Below are 19,216 nucleotides of genomic sequence, written 5' to 3' on the forward strand. Positions count from 1 at the left end.
AGCCTGTCCAGGTCTCGCTGAATGGCAACACAGCCTTCTGGTGTGTCAGCCACTCCTCCCAATTTAGTGTCATCAGCGAACTTGCTGAGGGTACACTCAGTTCCCTCATCCAGGTCGTTGATGAAAATATTAAACAGCACTGGTCCCAGCACTGACCCCTGAGGAGCTCCACTAGTCACAGACCTCCAGCTAGATTCTGCCCCATTGACCACAACTCTCTGCCTTCTTCCTTTCAACCAGTTCTTGATCTGATGTATATTCCTGACCCACATACATGAAATCAAGAGAGGATCCTGGAATAAGAATATTTGTGTATTAAGAGATATCTTGTGGCCAATTATCTGCTTGTGTCTATTCTTTGATAATACAGGTTTCTAAGTACCTGTAGCTGGAAAGCACAGTTTCTCATCTGGGAGTCAAGAGGTAGCCAGATTGCTTGAGGAATCCATTGGGTATCTTCTGTTAATTTCTGAATAAATTCAGTGGCAAGGATTGAACCTAAGCTAAAAATAGTGCAGAAAACCAAAACAAGTATTTAATACTCATTAATATTTTTATGTCCCAAACCAAATGAATCAGGAACATTTTCTATGTATGAGCTAGCTATATGTAATTTATTGTTACTTTGATCTTCAAATCATGCATTTTATTACTTCTCATGGCAGAAACTGTTTCTTAGGATTCCTCTTGTCTCTCCTGTATCTACTCAGGTACCACTATTCCTTTCTTTTTAGTCCTGAGATTCAATGTGACTGTCTGTCTTCCCTCAAATGCATTTGTGTTTCTGAGCTCTCTCGATGCCTCACCATCCCTGCAGGCTGGCCTTTTCTTCTGTTCTCCATGTCTCCTTTTCTCCATTTACTATTTCCTCAGTGTACTGTCTTAAAACATTTTAGGGAGTCCTAAAAAAAGCAGAGAGACATTTAACATGGTAGTCTTCACAAAGATATTCTTATCACTCTTTGGGAGGCAGCTCTGGCCTAACAGAGCTGGTGCCAAGTGAGAGCTAGTTTGCTTGGCTGAGCTTAAGCTGACTTCTTGCAGAAAGCTATCTCTCTGGTATGCTTTGCAGTACTATATTATTCAGATTTTTCTATTTTCCAGTGTGTCTCAGGCTTTTGATTTACCTGGACAGCTAGCTACAAGTTGCCACATTTTTTTCTGATGAAAGTGATGCACTGAAAACCCTTTGATACACATGTGCAAGAAAAGGACAGAACTGGATTTGCTGAAGTGTGAGTGCTCACAGCTGAAACAGAATTTGACTACAGTTTTCCTTTGAATACATATGTACATAGATACAAAGTGCTTATTGAAATGGAAGAGAACAATCACTGCATTTAGGCACTGAGAACTAATAGATTTTCTTATTATTATTCTAATTAGTCCTACTTTAACTCTTTATCAGTACAATGGGTATAAAAATGCCACCTTGCCTTGAAGAAATTTTATAAAACATATTAATTCCTGTTTTGGAGATGTCTAATATTATTTCACATCTAAAAAAAGTCTGAAATGAGTCATTCTTACTGGTGAGGTCTTCAATGGGAAACTATATATAAGACATGGACCTACACAGAGCATGATAAAGACTAAAAAAAGAAATACCAGATATCTTATTTTGTAAGCACCATCCATCCTGCTGCACTGAAATAATGAATTATTCAGAAATGTAATTATACTGCACGTATGATGCCATGTAGAATATGGATCCTGGGTTGTAGGGTGGTTAGCCAGTGCTGAGCAGTCTTCATTCTGGTATTTTGTAGCTTTGTGACTTTGCAACATTCCTTTAACATGTAATGGGGATCAACAGCTCATATTTTCGCTGGTTTTTTCATTTCAGTAACTTTTCCTTTTAAGAATGTGTACCAAAATCTAGAAATTATATCATAGAATTATAGAATCAATTAGGTTGAAAAAGACCTTTAAGATCAAGTTCAACCATTACCCCAGTACTGCCACTGAACCATGTTACTAAGGGCCTCACCTACACATTTTTGAACAGTCTCCTACAATCTTGTGTCACTGGATCAGGAGCATAGTTTTATTAGCTGATTTGTTTGGACCTGATATTAGAGGCAGGAGAGACTCACAATTGTTCACCAGGACCCTCAAGAAAATTTATCACAAAGTTAATTTAGAAAAAGCATGCTCACAAGAAATCTGCAAAGTATCAGTAAAAGAACTGCTTGAATTTGGACAGAGGGAGGCTGCTAAATGTTACTTGTCAAGCAGAGTATCCTTGTATAGCAAAAGGATTAGTGGTAAAACTCATTACAGTAGCATCAGGAAAAAGGGTGCCAGGTGACAAGGTGGACTGATTTGCATGAAGTCTTCCCTGTGACTGAGGGAAATGGTGTACTAGAGTGTCAGCTTACTGGACTCTGACAGTACATATCCCAACATGCATACTTGGAATATCAACTGTCTAGCAAAAATGCAGAATCCTACCATAGTGTTTTGGGACTGGATCAGTCTGCATATGGGCAGTGCTACCTTAAGAATATATCAACTTGTCCTCTCTTTAATTTTGATCTTGTTAATTCAGATTGTTAAGAAAATGCATTATGTTTATGGGGATAATCAGCACCTCAGACAAAAAAACAAGTTTATCTTTATACAGGAGATTATTGAAACCATATCCTGTTTACTTGGCAAGATGCATAGTTCAAAGTGCTATATAAGTATGCTAGAACTGCCTGTATGAGACCAATACATGACTTTAAATTTCACAGTTAATACTTGTTTTGGCTGCAGACAAGTTACATAGTTCAGTTTTTGAGAACACCCTTCTTCAAATGCATGGATTTTTTTTCTTATATTCACTGGTAATAAAAGATTATGCCTGCCATTATGTATGCAAGTGATTTATGAATTGGTATAAAAATGCCATCTTGTATGAGTATTTGTAACATCTAAAAAGTCAGTTATGGGTAGAAAATACAGAATTATGATGGACTAATTACTGCTTTTGTGTTGTATCCAAGATAAATGATAAAAGAATATTTGCAAAAGAATAAAAAATGTCTAAATAAAGCAGAGAATGTGAACAAAAACAAAGGTCACAATATTAGAACTGTATCTGAATAAAATATGGGGATTTGGAATAAGTTTCACAGGGAGAAAAAACAGAGACGAAGAGAAGAAGGGAACAGAAAGTAGTTTACTATCTGGCTTAAACAGCCAGGAATCTGATTTTGCATTTGTTTATTTATTTATTGGATGTGTTTGTTTATTTTTACACTTCACTATAAATATTGTTGCTTAATGACAAGATACTTAAAAATTGTAAGCAAATTATTTTGATATCTATGGTAATTAATATTTTTTATGAGATCCAGTCGATAGCTACACACGTCATTTTAATACATTCTGGTTGACAGTTACTGTATTATTGGTGACATAGCTAGACTATGCTACATGAAATGCTGCTGTTTAGTATTAAAAATATGTTGTCGTAGCTTGAGAATGTGTTGTTTAAAAATGCAGTGATCAGTGAATCACTCCACAGTGCATTTCTTGGGTATCAGTGGCTACCCAGTTGTTTTCCAAGATGGAACCTTCAATTTTTAGATAAAGTTAGCAGAAACTGAATGGTTTTCCCTCTTTTTCGTCTTTGGACTCATTGGTCATTTACATGTTGTTGAAGTGTTCTAGGGATCAGTAAAGGACAGTGAAGCATCCCTTTTATGCATAGAAGGGATGCCACCCAGAGGGACCTTGACAAGCTTGAGAAGTGGGCACGTGTGAACCTCATGCAGTTCAACAAGGCCAATTGTAAGGTCCTGCGCCTGCGTCAAGGCAATCTCCAATATCAGTACAGACTTGATAATGAAATTATTAGGAGCAGCCCTGCAGAGGACTTGGGGACACTGGTGAATGCACCAGCAATGTACACTGCAGCCCAGAAGACAGTCATACCCTAAAGCATTAAAAGAAATGTTGCCAGCAGGTCAAGGGAAGTGATTCTCCCCCTTTACTGCACTCTGGTGAGACCCCACCTTGGGTATCACATATAGCTGTGGGGACACCAGCACAAAGGAAGACATGGACTTCTCAGAGCAGAAGATGACCATAAAAATGGCTGTAACATCTCTCCTATTAGGAAAAGCTGAGAGAATTTGGGATGTTCAAGCTGGAGAAAAGAAGGCTGCAATGAGACCTTATTGCAGCCTTCCCATATATATAAAGGGGTCTTATCGGAAAGAGGAGAGAGATTTTTTACCAAGGTACATTGTGACAGTACAAGGGGCAGTGGCTTTAAATTAAAACAGGGTAAATTCATAATGGACATAGGGGAGAACTTTTTGTATGACGAGGGTGGTGGGACACTGAACAGGGCTGCCCAAAGAAGTTGTAGATGATATCCCTGGAAGTGTTCAAGGCCAAGTCTGATGGGTTTTGAGCAACATAAATGATGTCCCTGCCTATGACAGGGAGGTTGGGCTAGATATTCTTTGAAGATCCCTTCTGATCCAAACCATTCTGTCATTCTGATTCTATAGAATTATTTAGGTTGGAAAAGATCTTTAAGATTATTGAGTCCAACCTTTAACCTACCACTGCCAAGTCCACTACTGAACTGTACCAGTGCTGAGTACAGTGCTGTGTCCCTAAGTGCCACATCTGCATGTCTTTTAAATACCTCCAGGAATAGTGATTCAACCGCTTTCCTGTTCCAGTGCTTTCCAACCTATTCAGTGAATAAATTTTTCCTAATATTCTGTCTAAACTTCCCCTGGTGCAACTTGTGGACATTTCTTCTTGTCCTATTGCTTATTATTTGGGAAAAGAGATCAATACCCACCTGTCTATAGCTTCCTTTCAGGCAGCGGTAGAGAGCGATAAGGTCCCCCCAAGCCTTCTCTTCTCCAGACTAAACAACCCCAGTTCCATCAGCTGTTCCTCATCAGACTTGTGCTCCAGCCCCTTCACCAGCTTTGTTGCCCTTGTCTGGACCCTCTCCAGCAACTCAATGTCTTTCTGGTAGTGAGGGGCCCAGAACTGAACACGGGATTCAAGGTGCCACCTCACCAGTGCTGAGTACAGGGGGATGATTCTAAGGTATCCTTTCTTCCATCTGCTCTGCAGGTTTGGGCCTGTCATCATAATACAGTTTTGAAGGGACTGTTCTTATTTTGATTCTTGTGGAGTATATCATCCCAAAGTTAATTTGCAAGAAGTCTTCTCCCTTCTCTGCAACAAACGAAAAGAAATAAGCTCTGCAGTGCAGGGATGATTTGCTGCAATCTAGAAAACGGATGGTGAATTAGCTTACTCTAAATGCTAAAGATCAGCTGAGTCTTATGTATCCACTGAAATCTATGGTGGATTTGTGTTTAGCAAAATCAGGTCTTCTGCCTGCTGTACATCCAGCACTCAGTCTGTAGTGTAGTTAAATGCCCATCTGTGTCACTTTAAATTAGAGCAAAGGTGAGAATGAAAAAATTATGTAAGAATAATTATTTATATATTTTGCTTTTCTGGGCAGTTTTAACTGCTAGCAGAGACACTATAAACCAATGAGTTAGAGAAACCTTTGATCTCACCTAATATGATCATACCAATGATTCTTTTGAACTACAGCCTTGATTTGGATTCTCTGGCATGTTTTGAAGAGCAGTGTTTGCTTAGTGCTGAACATAGGCTTCATGGTGCAGACCAAACATTCTTAAAGTCACTACATGTGAAGTGAAATGCATCCTGATATGATGCTGTTGTCCACGCATGACACACAGGATGACCAATGGAACAATAATTAATCCTGCTTTATGAGAATAGGGAAACACATCTCCCCCATCGTTACTGAAGAACAATAGCACCATGTAGTGACATAAAGCACATGGGATCACATCACAGCGATATGCTGGTTGCCGTGGTGACGGGAGTGGGCCCGCAAAGCCAGGCGCCTGGCTGCTGAATTGGAAGGGATAAGAAAAACACAGCCCACTTCCCCTGCAAAATGAATTACAAGAACAAGCAAAGGAAGAAAAGAAAATTGTCAACCCTTAATCAAATGTTCTCTTATTTTTAGAAAGGGTTTGAATAAAATGGAGGCCATCTCCGTTTACCTCTTGGGCTTCAGGGATCTGGCTAGTAATATCTCTGTATATACTGTGAAAATAAATGACACAGTTTGTGCAAGACAAGTCACATGTAACAGAAATCTCATCTATGTGCAGTGGGCGATGACAATACCATATTCAACCCTGCTATTCATTGTGCCTGCCTTAGGAAACAAAATCTGTAGGAATATGTTAAAATTGGTCTCACCAAACCAACTGTATTTAGCAGGCAAGCCTGACTATATATTTTCCCTGCACCCTTTTAATTTTCACCTAGAGGAAGTTAGTATGTAACAGTTCCTTATTAACTTGCAGAGCTCTCTTGCCTTTTACCCTTGCTTCTGCAGAACAGGTCAAAAGCAGCATGGTGGAAAGTGAAACGAATTTAAACATAGCAAATCGGTGACGCATAAAAAACACTGTTATTTCCTGTATCTGTTATTTTCAGGAGCTGTCTTATATTTCATTCCATTTAGCAGTATTAAGCAAAACAGCAAGTTCAGTTGACCTAACAGCCTCCAATTAGTAGCAGCTAGGTTCTGAAAATCGTTTGGGCACCTGAAATTTAGGCAGTGTCTTCATTTTGCAGCACACAGAGTGGACTCCGAACAGCCAGGTGGGGCCTCCAAGATCACATTAAAAATGCAGTTAGGTGAAGAAATGGTGAGCATCAAGCCATGTTTGACTCCACAGCTCCTGTGTCTGGGAGTGGGATCGCTACAATTGAATTAGGCACACAAAGCTTAATAGGAAGAGAAAGGCAGTTAAGAAGGGGGTTTGCAATGCTAAACAGAGGAGCATGTAGGATGCTTCAAAGCAGGAGTTACATCTGAAGGTTATGCATCCCTTTGCAGCCCTGCATTAGACACCATTTGGAGGCTGGATTTCTTGTGCTACTCACTGAGTCTTGATGTGCAAGTCATCCCTTTGGATGAGGACAGCTGGCTCACTGTTTTCTTCCAAATTACAGTATGCACCGGTAGCATGAGTCTGTAGCTCACAAGTTAGGATACTTGGCTGAAACAAACAGAAAGTCCTGAATTTTTAGCTTTTTATCTGCTTTTATATTTAGCAAAATAAACCAGAAACATTTCTAGGAACAGCACAAGATTAATTTACCACAGCCAGCTGTCACTGGTCTAAAGGGTACTATCCCTTTCTGGCTTGCTCACTAAACTTCACAGCAATTTAGTTTCAGCAGGACAAGTGAAAGACTCCTTCTCAGTCCCAGAGTGTCCTTTCCTATCAGTTGTTGCATAGCTTGTGCTCTTAGGAAACCCAGGTTAGAGAAAGACACATATATTTGGTCTCCTGCCTTCTGTAAGAATACATTGATAGCTGGGCTGTGCTATGTTTTTTAAGAAAGAAAGCAGCTGCCAGTTCATACTGTTGCTCCTGTGTTTCTGCCTTGAGCATGCTCTGAGACTCTACCAGATCAAGCTCTGATGGTATCTAAGAGGAGATGCCAGTTTTCTAGACTCAGCTGGAAGGACTGACGTGGTTTCCAGGTCTGCTTAGAACAGAGAGACTGAACACCAGGCAGCTTAAAGGTAAAGCTGCTGGTGTAAGTGGGGTTCAACACCAGACAGGAGATGAGCAAGTGCTTCCAAGACCTCAGTCATAACGTTAGGGTCTAAATGTGTGAAAGCTTACATATTTTCTTGAGTATCTGCTTTCCCTGCTGCTATTTTACAGAACATTCCTGTGAATAACCTGTTTTTAAGACATAGATACTGCCCAGAATTTTACAGTCAAAACCTCTGCATTTTGTACTCTCCAGGCTGATTTGGGTAGCTCAAATGTTAAGCATGGCTAAGATTGATAAAAATGTGAGGAAGGAAATATTCCTGTGAGGGAGATAAATTGAGTTTTTACATTTGTTACAAAACCACCAGTGGTACCTCCAAGGTTAAACAAGTACTCTGTGTTACATGCAGAACAGGTATTCAGCATTTCTGTTATGCCTGAAAATACCATGTTTGCCACTTCCTGCACTCCCTACATTTGCACACTTATTGGAGAAAGGAATATTTTTCTGAGAATTTACAAGTCTGTTAATTAGCTCACAGTAATATTGTTTTAAAGTGGGTCCTCTGAAAAATTTAGCATCTAGGCTAACTAGCATTTATCTCAAGTAATCTGAATAATGGTACAATATAGACTCTGGAATTTTCATTACTCAAAGTGAAATTATCTTCACAATATATGTTCAAGACGTTAGGATGTCATTAGGTAAGTATTAATAATTATTTTATTGAATTGTTATGACTATATAGGCAGACAGAGTTGGGTCAACTGTGTGAGTAATTAAGTGGGCCAAGTGCAACATCAAAGGTAATATTTTAAATTGCCACCTTATCTGTACAGGTAATTCACATGTGATGGTTGTATTGGTTGTAATGAATCAGTGTTAGAAGGAGAAGGGGGTAAAAATAGCAGAAATTCTTCTTACAAGAATCCTTGTCCCAGCTATTGGCATTGTGTAATTATCATTAACTATTACTGTTGTGTGAAAGGTCTGTGACTATATGCTCATGTAATATGAATATTTGAAAAGCTTTTGATGGCACTGTTACTTCAGGTTCACTTCGGGAAGAGATGAATGTGAACCAAAGAGAGGTTTTTCTTTAAAACTTAGGTAAAGTGGGACTCGGATCTGTTGAGACATCACCTTCTATCTTTATGCATAGTTTGCAAATAAGGCTCTGAATTGCTATCACCACACTCATTATCAATAAGTGAAATGGCCTTTTTTAGTTAACATTTCAGTAGTAGTTTATTATTACTTGCTGACAAAATTACAGCAGTATGGAAAACTGTCTTCCAGTTTTTCTTTTTGTGGGGGTTTTTATTACTAAGAAATTAATAAATAAAGAGACTAACAATAGAGCAACTTGAGGATTGAGAAGGAGTATCAGTAATTTAAAAGCAAATTAATTTTGGAAGAAAGTTATCAAAAATTGTTTTGCAACATGCTCAGTCCTTTATTCCTAACATTTCATAATCAATCTCTTTCCCTCAAGGCAAAATTTCATGCTTTTGCAGGGGGATTTCTAAGATATTCCTGTCAGGTTTTAGGTGAAATAACAATTTCTGCAGTATCTCCAGGAATCTGATAATTTTTTTCTGACCTGAAAGTACAAGTTAGGCATTTCACTCAATAATCATTCCTACAGATCTTGTTTTCATGTTAGCAGTGGCAATTCTAGTGAGAGGCAACCTTTTCACTCATGGTGAAGCCTGCTAAATTCTTTTTGCCAGTTCTTGTCTGGAAATAAAACATGACACATTGCCTGAAATTTTTGCACTAGCAGGAGGCAGTTTTCATTTCTGCTAGTAATTTCTTGCAAATCTCTAAGAAATAAACTCTTTTACCTTGTTGAAAAGATGTGTTGTGATGAAAATGTATAAATCTTCTGACATGATTTAGACAATGAAAAAGAAAAGTCCTGGATATTCAGTGTGTCCATAACTACATTGTGAGATGTCACTAATTTGTTCCCAGCCAGAGGACAGTTTAGATACCAGCTTTTTCAAAGGGATGTTGTTTGGAAGAATATGAGGATTAGGCGGGTAAGAAGCAAAGCAATTCAGACAGAGGAGGAAACTGTTTTTCAGCAAGCTGTTGAGGATGTGCTTCACAACATTCCCTCTTCCTGTTGGTACCAGATGCTGGCTCCCTTCCTTTGCAGTTATGCAATTGGGGTGGAAGGGGTAAAAAGGCATACAGCTCTTTAGTGCGATTGGTCTCAGTTTTCTATCTCTGACTTCAGTCTCCAAGCATGTATAATGGAAGAATTCCCATCTGCTCCTGTCCTGCTCCCACCTCTCTTATCTGAGTGGCAGGAATGAAGATGCTCTTTGATACTTCAGCTAAGTGTGCCACCTCCCATATTATCTTTTTTCCTTTCTGTGGCAAATCATATTTCCAAAGCCCTGTAAGCTCAAGTATGAGGACTGTTGCCCCCACTCCATTCAGCCCCCCATTCTGTGCAGCGTCAAGTCCTGGTGACCTCAGGTAAGATTCAGTGCAGTACGCATTGGTAGAGAAATTAGCAAGGCACTTTTACTTTTAACACCTACCAGGCCTTGCCTGTAATATGGATACACCACGATCTTACCCATTGCTATGCGTTAGGTGCCATCTGTACCAGCTCTTCAGAGTTCCTGCTGATCTTATCTTATTATGTTGATGGTGCAGCCCACTACTACATGGGTGGCGGGAGACGGCAAAGGAGAGCATTGAGTGCTTTGCACTTGATGGGAGTGATGCAAGCATCAGTGCTGTCCCATCAACAGTGTACTAAGAAGTCGTCTTTCACTAACCCACACCAACCGTGTTCTTGGGCAAACCAATTTCCAGTACACCAAAAGCATAGAAAAGTTATGGAATTTGCTGCCATTTCCAGTAACACTTGTCACCTCCAGCTGAACTTGGTCTCAGTAATGGCTACACAGCAAATGAATTCCACTCAGCCTCATAAGTAGCAGCTCTTACACAGCTTCAGCACCAGATCTGCTACTTTTCCTCTTCTAGCTGATATAGCTGAGCATAGAAAAAGCTGGTTTAGTTGGCATTGCCAGCCTATAGTCAGAACTCTTCTAAATCTTGCACAACAGGTTTTTCTTTTGTAAGCAGGAAAAAAGCCTTAAAATCAAAATTAACTTGTTCTTTCTCTTTTCTTTTTTCCATCAGTTTTTACTTCATTTACATAAAGTAGTGCATATGCATTTACCGACCCATTGAGGTTTTTCCCAGAACTTTACAACGAAAATCTATGAAATGTGTCTCTCACCTTTATCAGGTTGTCAACCCATCAGCCAAAGTGAAGCGCAATAAGACCAAAAAGCATATTCAGGTAGTTTGCTCCCTGCAGCCCACCCCTTCCAACTTCAGTATCTGAATTTTCAGATAGGTGCAGTCTATCTGCCACCTGTTTTAAAGCCCCTGTACCATTTTACTTAGGCAGCAGAACCAGACACCTGAAAATATGTGAAGAGTGAAAACAGAGGTACAAAAGAAGAGTAATGAGAAACATCCAATCATGCCTTCCATCCCAATACGTTCTTCTAATAACCATGTTTTATTACCTTCAGGGACAAAGTGCTTCTGTTCATGCAGGATATAAAATAGGTATTGGTATTTTTATTTTTTTTTTAAGAATCTTGAAAGTTGTTCTCTTTTGACAGTAAATGAAGTTGCCTACAAGTTTATAAATCTTTTAAATTGGATTTTAGAGACTCTTTGAGCTGATTAATATATTGGAGTTGTTCTGGTTTTAATAAAAACAGTAATTTTTGTTTTGTTATAAATCTGACATATTCCAATTTAAATTATTTTCTAAAGATTATTTACAGAAATATCTGTACTTACATACATTTGGAATATGACATAAAGGTCTAATCCAGCATTTTGAGGAAAGTCCGTATTAACTTCATCTCTTCAGTGCCAGAGATGATTTTGTGTGGAACAACCCAAATAAATGCCAGTAAAATCTTTATCTCATAGTGTACCATTATGTATTTTGTTCTGAACTTATTTATAGGAACTATCTCAGATTTTGGCAAAATTTCTTAGGTTTTTAAACTGTGTTGTTTTTCATATGCCTCCAGTCTCCCATATGCAGAGTCGTTTTTCCTTCCTTCTTGAGCCCAACTGTTCTGTGAAACCACTGCCTTCTTACTCAGAAGATTGGCTTCCTCTATGTGCTTACAGGGAAAAAGATGATATTCCTGAGAGCTGTGCAGATCCTGGGGTGCGGGGGGACGGAGGTGGGCAGTCAGATATACTCTTTCCTAACTGGAACTTTAGAATCAGGATCCTTCCAATTCATAAGTAAGACTAAATGTTATGCATTAACAGGACAGGAATTCCAACAGTGTAAGCTGAAGGGAATGAGATCTGAATCTGTCCTAGTATAAGAAATTTTGATATATTCTTATTGTTTTAATTCTGAGAAGTTTTCCTTCCAAATTTTCCTATAGACTTAAGAAACTGCAATATCACAAAGCTTCTTATACTTTTATTACATAATAAAAGCATAATAACCCTAGTAGAGATTGCTGTCCTGTATTTCCTGTTATAAGAACCTGTTTTGTATATAAGCATATCAAAGTTAAATCTTTGGATTCAGATTCTCTAGGTGTCTTCCAGAATAATTTTTTTTTTGGTGAATGTTTCAGCTAATGTAGCTCAGCTATTTTTAAGGCTAAAATGATGTGAAAAGACACTCTTGCATTCATATTCATTTGAATTCCACTTACCATGTCATCTCTGTAAAGTTAATAAAGGTTAAATTAGAACCAGTTTATAATAAATGTGTGCCTGGCGGCTAAGAACAGGGAGAGAATTTCTCCTCTCGTCTCTCATCTGCCACATAAGGAAGTTAGGTTTTCCTCACTCTTAACATAGGAGACTATGGAAGGAGACTGGAGGAGTGCAAGAGTAATCAGGCAAAAAAAAAGAAAGCTCTGGCATTAAGGAGAGAATGGGAGTAGACAACAGGGAAAAAGAAATATGGGGCACTGTTTTTTACTCTTCACAGGCATATCTGCAAAGCAGACAGCAGCTTTCTACTACTGTCAGTTTAGTCCTGTGTGTTAAGCAGTAGTGGATAATTCTGAGTATGTAAAGTTTCCTGGTTTGCTGTTGTGGAAAGATGAAAATCTGGTTTGGCTCCATGGCAGGATACAATGAAGTCTAATTCTACAGGACAGATGAGTGTCTGCTACTGTTGACACTAATGGTCATACACAACAGAAGCTCCAGAACCTGAACACATTGAAAGATGAGGTTGTTGCCTTCTTAGACTGAGGACAAGGAGGCCACATGAATTCCAGGCTTTTTACAGTTTTAAATATTCGATTTTGTTGTATTGAAATGCTTTAAAAATATATATATATAATACCAGCTGGAAAGAAATAAAAGGTACAAACTAACATATATGGAAAAATAATAATAATGAATTAATAAAATACTGCTTTCTCTGCTATGCAGTATCTATGTGTGAATAGATGGGTTTTTTTCTGTGCCTAAGTATTAGTTGGATTAAGTTTTAAACATTGCAGGATTTGAAGCTGGATGACAAGGTTGCTGACACACAGTAAATAGTGTGTAGTAGCTCAGTGATGAGTACTCCATGATTGTACGTAAACATCATACAGCAATGACAGGTGAAATATGAAAAACAGTGAAATGAAGTGAAAGCAATAGCTGTAAACAAAATATCTGCATTTATTGAAATGAATGAAAATGCACAGCCTTTGTTTTGAACTGGATCCTCAGTTGGCTCAGTTTCTTAAAGCCATTTATGCTATCTCCAGCAGCTGGAGAATCCAGCCCACCAAAATGGAAGTTTTCTTCCCCACTTCTTCCCATGAGTTTGGAGCCTCCTTCAGGTTTCTCCTGAAGGAGAAAGGAAGAAAGGGGAAATTATATTTTGTATGTGTTTACCACAGAGATGGAGGGGATGTTAACCCCACCTCATCACTATTGCTGTTTGCACAGCCTGTGCTGCATGTACTCTGTCGCCATGTGATCTACTTAAATCTGCATGATTTCAGAGTTTCTCCCTTTAAGAGCAGGTCTCTGTCTGCTTCTGTTCTGAATGCTGCACACAAAGTTTTTCAGGATATGATTTGCAGACTTGAGTCTTAAATCATACCACTTACTGTGAAATATAATTTTAAATGTAATAGCTTTGCAAAGTTTCCATGATTGCCTTAAAAAGTCATCCCCTGGTTTTTGCAGGATACTCTGCAGAGTAGCACTTGAGAGTCCTCAAGAGTACATCTGTAAACTAATCAGTCCGTTTGAAAAGGGTGAAGATTTAGCAGCTGAACAGGGTGAAGTATTGTGTATTCTAGTGTGCTTTTTGAAATAAAGTCATGTAGCTGTGGGACATGAGATTTGATATTCAGAAAGAATTCATATCCGTTATTAAGCCCTGATTCAGCAAAGTATTTAAGCATGTTCTGTTATGCACCTTTTAGCTTTTCATTTTTGCTGCTGCTTAAGAGTCCTACTGAGTCAGAAGCAGCAAGTCTAATGGAAAGGTAGAGATGAAGTTTTTATGGTTTTGCTCACATAAATCCTGTTTCATGATGTTAAATGAGTACAAATAATAATTCTTGTTTCTAACAAATTGGTGTCATAAGACTCCGACAGGGGTAGGAGTTCAAGACAAGTTCTCTCTTTTATTGCAGGTTTTGTTTTCAACTTCAATAGTTAGAAGCTTTTAAAAATAAAATACATGTTTTTAAAAGCTGAAGTTTAGTCTGAACTGAGGTAGTCTAAAAAAAGGAATACAAGATTGCCGGCCTACTTCAAACAATCTTGATTTTATCCCTGGCTGCAGTTCTCTTTTTTGAGCTACCGTTTTGACTCCTGTGATTCCAAATAGTCACTGCCAGCTGATCAAATACCTTAACCTTCAAATGCTCAACTGACTATCTAGGTGGTGTCACACTCTTTGAACGTAGGATATTATCCTGTCTGTGTAGCTATAGGTCCTCTCCCTAGTGCTAGCAACTCCTAAGAATAAAAGCTTGAGTTATGGAGGCTTATTTTATGGACTTCTGGGGCAATTATTTTATGTATTCTTTGAACAGATAAACTGTTTCAGCTGTTTGCATGTTAGGAATTATTTGATCTGCCCGCAAGCAGGGTGAGAAGAACAGTGACAGGTAAAGCTAGGATTGCACTAGGACAGTGAAATTTGGAGAATAGAGACTGTATGGGGTGTGTTGATACCACTCTCTTCACTATTTTTCTAACGAGGAGTTTTATCCTCATCCACTCTGCTCATTTTATTCTGTGTTAATTATTTTCCAGTCTGGAGAAATATTACCATCATGTATAGCTGGATGAGAAAGGAGGGGAATTGAAAAATAGTGAATTTCTGAACTTTTCTGTAGTCATGTCCTTGGTTCTAGTCAAACGAAAGAAGATTTGCATCTGGTATATGGCTGGAGTGAAAGCTACAATTTCTCCACTGCAATGCTGCCAGCACTGAAGTAATTGTCCATGAGTTCAAGCACCTTCCACCATACTTTTGTCATTGTGAAAATGAATGCAGTGATCAGTAATTTATGATTCTTGTCAGATACTGTAAGTTAAGCAAAGTGTTCTTTCTCAAATGAAACAGAAGGGCTTGTTTCAGGCTACTGAAGACATCTGTTGTTTTTTCACTTGTATTCCACCTTTTTTTTTCTTTTTCCCCCCCATTTTTAGGGAAGCAACGTAATGGAGGACCAGGATCTCTTGGAAATAGGAATCCTTAACTCTGGGCACAGACAGAGAATACTCCAAGCAATCCAGCTTCTCCCAAAGGTATAGTTACTGTTATTATCCAAGTGAGGAACCTAACACCTACAGCTTTCACATTATTTAAAACACTTTTTCGAACAGAGATAAAGATAATGCTCTACTGCTTTTATAGACATGATTTTGCATATGCAAACATGGCATAAAGTAATGTCTTTGCATTGGGCTCACTTTGTACAGATATAATTGGCAAACAAAGCAAAGGAGAATAAAATCTGTAATTTGAAGTGATGACTATTTAGAATTTATTTTATTTATTTTTGCCTTTTCAGTCTGTTTATGGACTGTCATTACGTATGTGCAAATAAACCTGTCAATCTTTACATAGCAGTTGGCCTTGAAATACTGTGCCCCTTAAGTATACTTAAAAGCCATGTATGAAACCTTATTTTCCTAATATCTGCCTTTCCTGTATGCTGTGGAGACTTCCTGGAGGCTTCATATTTGATTTTCTGCTGTATACATGAATTTTGCTTCTTGGCTGTGGACAGAATGGCATGCAGTCTTTTTACCAATTATTTTTGGTGCTAGCTGATTTAAACTATAGATTTTAAAATCTGCGATAGAAAGAGATTGCTCTTATATTTTGTATGCCAAAATATGTCAGTGGAGGCTTTTACTACCATTCTAAACAAGAGAGATAGTGCACCTAGCATGGTAACTTACTATTCGATTTTAGAAATCTGTATAAGAAGGATGAATTAGGAGATGTAGACCCCAGTAAGTGTCAGAAGTCTTCCATATGTGATGCAGATACTTGGTATAAAATACTAGGACTAGAATAAAACATAGTGTAATGTGCGTGGAGTGTTCTGGGAGCAGCATGTGTAGAATAATTGAGGTAAAAAGAGATTAGTCTGCTTGCAATTTAGTACTAGCAGAGAATGAGGAGTTGTTAAAGGACTTTTTAGTCTAGACAAGAGTTTGACATTGCTGGAATAGGCTTTTTGATGCATCAGGGCTTACTAGATGAATCACTTGTAAAAGAGACAAGAGCTTCTTTTGTATGGGAAAAATTAGAAGTTGTGAACAATTTCTGTATCTGAATGTATTAGTCAAGCCATATATACTACAACATGGGCCTGTGCACTGAAACATCAAAGATTATTAAAGGAAATAGTATTCCACATATAGTGTTAGACAAATGAATTAAATGATACAAATACTAAGGTGTAGAAAAGTAGCATTTGATTACTTAAAATAGATATTTAAGGTTTAACTATTAATTTGTGAATTTTTCAGCAATGCTATCATTCAAACAAAATTTTGTAATCTTAATCCTTTCTCTTAACTGATTATCTATTTTTTCTGGTTTTCATACTTCTTAGCAAGATCAGCTTTCTTGTATTATTGTTGAAAGTTTTTGAAACTGATGAGTGGATTATTAATATATGATAATTTTAGTGCTCTCTGCACTAAGTAACCCATGTTCATGAAGACATTGTTAATACTGTCTGCTTTTGGAAAGTATTATAGTGCCGAGACCAGATTCTGTCATAAAACTCCAAACTGAGGTCTTTTTAAAATATGCTTAATGTGAGAAAGGAGGACAGAGTCAAGATCTAGAGATATTCTGGAAACCAACTGAGAACAAGATGGTTATGCAGTTACGTGGAAGAATTAACATCTTCTGAACCAAAGATAATTGAGAGAATGTCTTGAAGCATGGACTGAATAATGGGAGAGGTAGATTTTAGCAGCTTCCCTGTTGAGCCGTGGTTTTAGTATCTTTGCTGCAAGAATGTTACACCAAACCACAGTCAAACGCTGAAGCTGTGCATCAGATGTCTTCACTTAAGTGACTCAACAATACAAGAGAGCTTAGTAAAAATACATCATTTCCAATTCAAAACTGGGTTCTTTTGAAGGCACAGCTGTCAGAATAGCCATGGGGCCCAAAAACTGGGATCATGCTAAGTTTTATCTGATGTAACCCACCCTTGCTGCATTCATAACAGCATGCTAAAGGTTTTTTAAAATATCATATTCTGCAAGGAACTTTGAAATATTTCAGTATATCTGTTTGTTTGTTGATAAGTTCAGCTCTGTCATCATGCATTCAAAATAGTGCATACCATCTAAATATTTTAAGATCTCAAGCCATAATTGAAGCTTCACTAATTTGAATCTCATTAGATAAAAATTCTTTTAGTTTGTTTGTTTTGAAAATGTACCTCTTTTCTGTTCCTCATTTAATTTAAAACTTGATGACTCCTTGTGTTTTAGTACTTAATGACATTGCTGATGATGATATTTTTAGATTTACTATTAATGTTTCATGTCTTGTGATACTTTTTAACTCAAATTTTGAGGTGGATGTTAAGTGCTTTAAAAACCATCTGAAACAGGACTGCATATACACAGGCAGTATTGAATAAGCTTAGAGGGTAAAAATCAAGCAAAAAAGCTATTGTCAAGGTTTTAAAATACTCCTTTTTAAAGCTCTTTTTGTTATTCTCTTCTCATCAATATTAATCTCTGCAGTCTGAAAATGCAACAGGCATTTAATGACTGAAAAGAAAGACTGTCTTTTTACTCATAATTCCTGGCTTCCTAAGTAGTGATGAATTTCTACACTTCAAACACCAGTAGCCTGTTTAGAAACCACCTTCTAGAGTTTAAAGTGGTTTTAAATGAGAAAAAATCCCCACATATCTGTACAAAAATAGATGACTTAATTATTGTAGGTTTTTATGCAGTGTTTAACCAGTATAAAAAGGTATGCTTACCCAGATTTCTCAAAATATTTTTCTCTGCTCATTTGTATTTGGTATGGTTGTAATAGGTAGAGTTGAAATCTTTCAGTTAGATTTCTGATTTTCAAAATACCTTTTATTTTTGTTGGATTAGAGCTAGTAGCCCAGCATTTCCTCTCACACTTAAGTTATTCAAGTTTCACATTAATAATAACTAGATCTCTTTATGGCTTATTATTATTAAATAAGGTTATGACACTCCAGTAAAACTCTGATTTGTAAAGTTAATTCCTGAAATGGAAATATTTTATACCTGACATCAGTCTTAAAGCAAATTTCGCAGCAGAGTTTGATACTGCATTTAATATTGCTTCTTTTAAAAAGAATGAAATCAAGAAATATTTGGAGAATGATTTTAGAGGTAGAAGATTTTAGGTAGAAATAATATCCAAAAAGATACTTGTCCTGGTTTGAGCAGTAGCAGTCATTTTTCTCCTTCTTGGTAGCTGGTGCACTGCTGTGTTTTGACTTTCGGGCTGAGAACAGTTGCTGATAGCATGTATGTTTTGAGTTACTGCTCAAATGTTTGGTTTTATCCAAGGCCTTTTCTGAGCTCATGCTCTGCCAGGGAGGAGGGGAGGCCAGGAGGAAGGAGAGACAGGACACCTGACCCAGGCTAGCCAAAGAGGTATTCCATACCATAGCACGTCATAACCAGGAGGTAACCGGGAGAAACCCGGAAGGGCTGGAGCTCTGGGGGGATGGAGGAGGTATCGCTCGGTGCTTGGTTGGGCAGGGTGGGGTGAGTTATGGGTCGGTGGCTGGTGAGGTGTTTTATTCTCTTCACTTGTTATTGGCTGTATCATTATTATTTGTAGTAGTAATGGCAGTAGTGATTTGTGTTATAGCTATTAAACCATTCTTATCTCTATCTGTTGGGGCTACATTCTTTGGATTCTCCTTCCTAACTCTCCGGGAGTTGGGGGAGCAAGGGGGGGAGTGAGTGAGCGAACTGTGCGGATTTGGTTTAAACCACGACAATACTGAAGCTGCAAGTACAGGACTTGAGAAAAATAAAATAAAACTGGGAAATAAACCATGTGCAGGATATGCCTAATTGACTAAGA

The 19,216-nt window shown here is 37.9% G+C and overlaps 1 protein-coding gene across 14 annotated transcripts in view; it reads left to right on the forward strand.

Annotated features, from left to right (window-relative positions):
* ANKS1B (ankyrin repeat and sterile alpha motif domain containing 1B) overlaps positions 1-19,216 on the forward strand; it is a 232,742-nt gene that overhangs the window by 11,958 nt on the left and 201,568 nt on the right. For all 14 annotated transcript variants that reach the window (XM_034062868.1, XM_034062870.1, XM_034062869.1 and 11 more), the window contains exon 2: positions 15,301-15,399. In XM_034062868.1, the coding sequence (XP_033918759.1) occupies positions 15,301-15,399 (99 nt within the window). The remainder of the gene's footprint in view (positions 1-15,300; positions 15,400-19,216) is intronic.

This window comes from Melopsittacus undulatus, chromosome 5, assembly GCF_012275295.1.
Source record: "Melopsittacus undulatus isolate bMelUnd1 chromosome 5, bMelUnd1.mat.Z, whole genome shotgun sequence".
Classification (NCBI taxonomy): domain Eukaryota; kingdom Metazoa; phylum Chordata; class Aves; order Psittaciformes; family Psittaculidae; genus Melopsittacus; species Melopsittacus undulatus.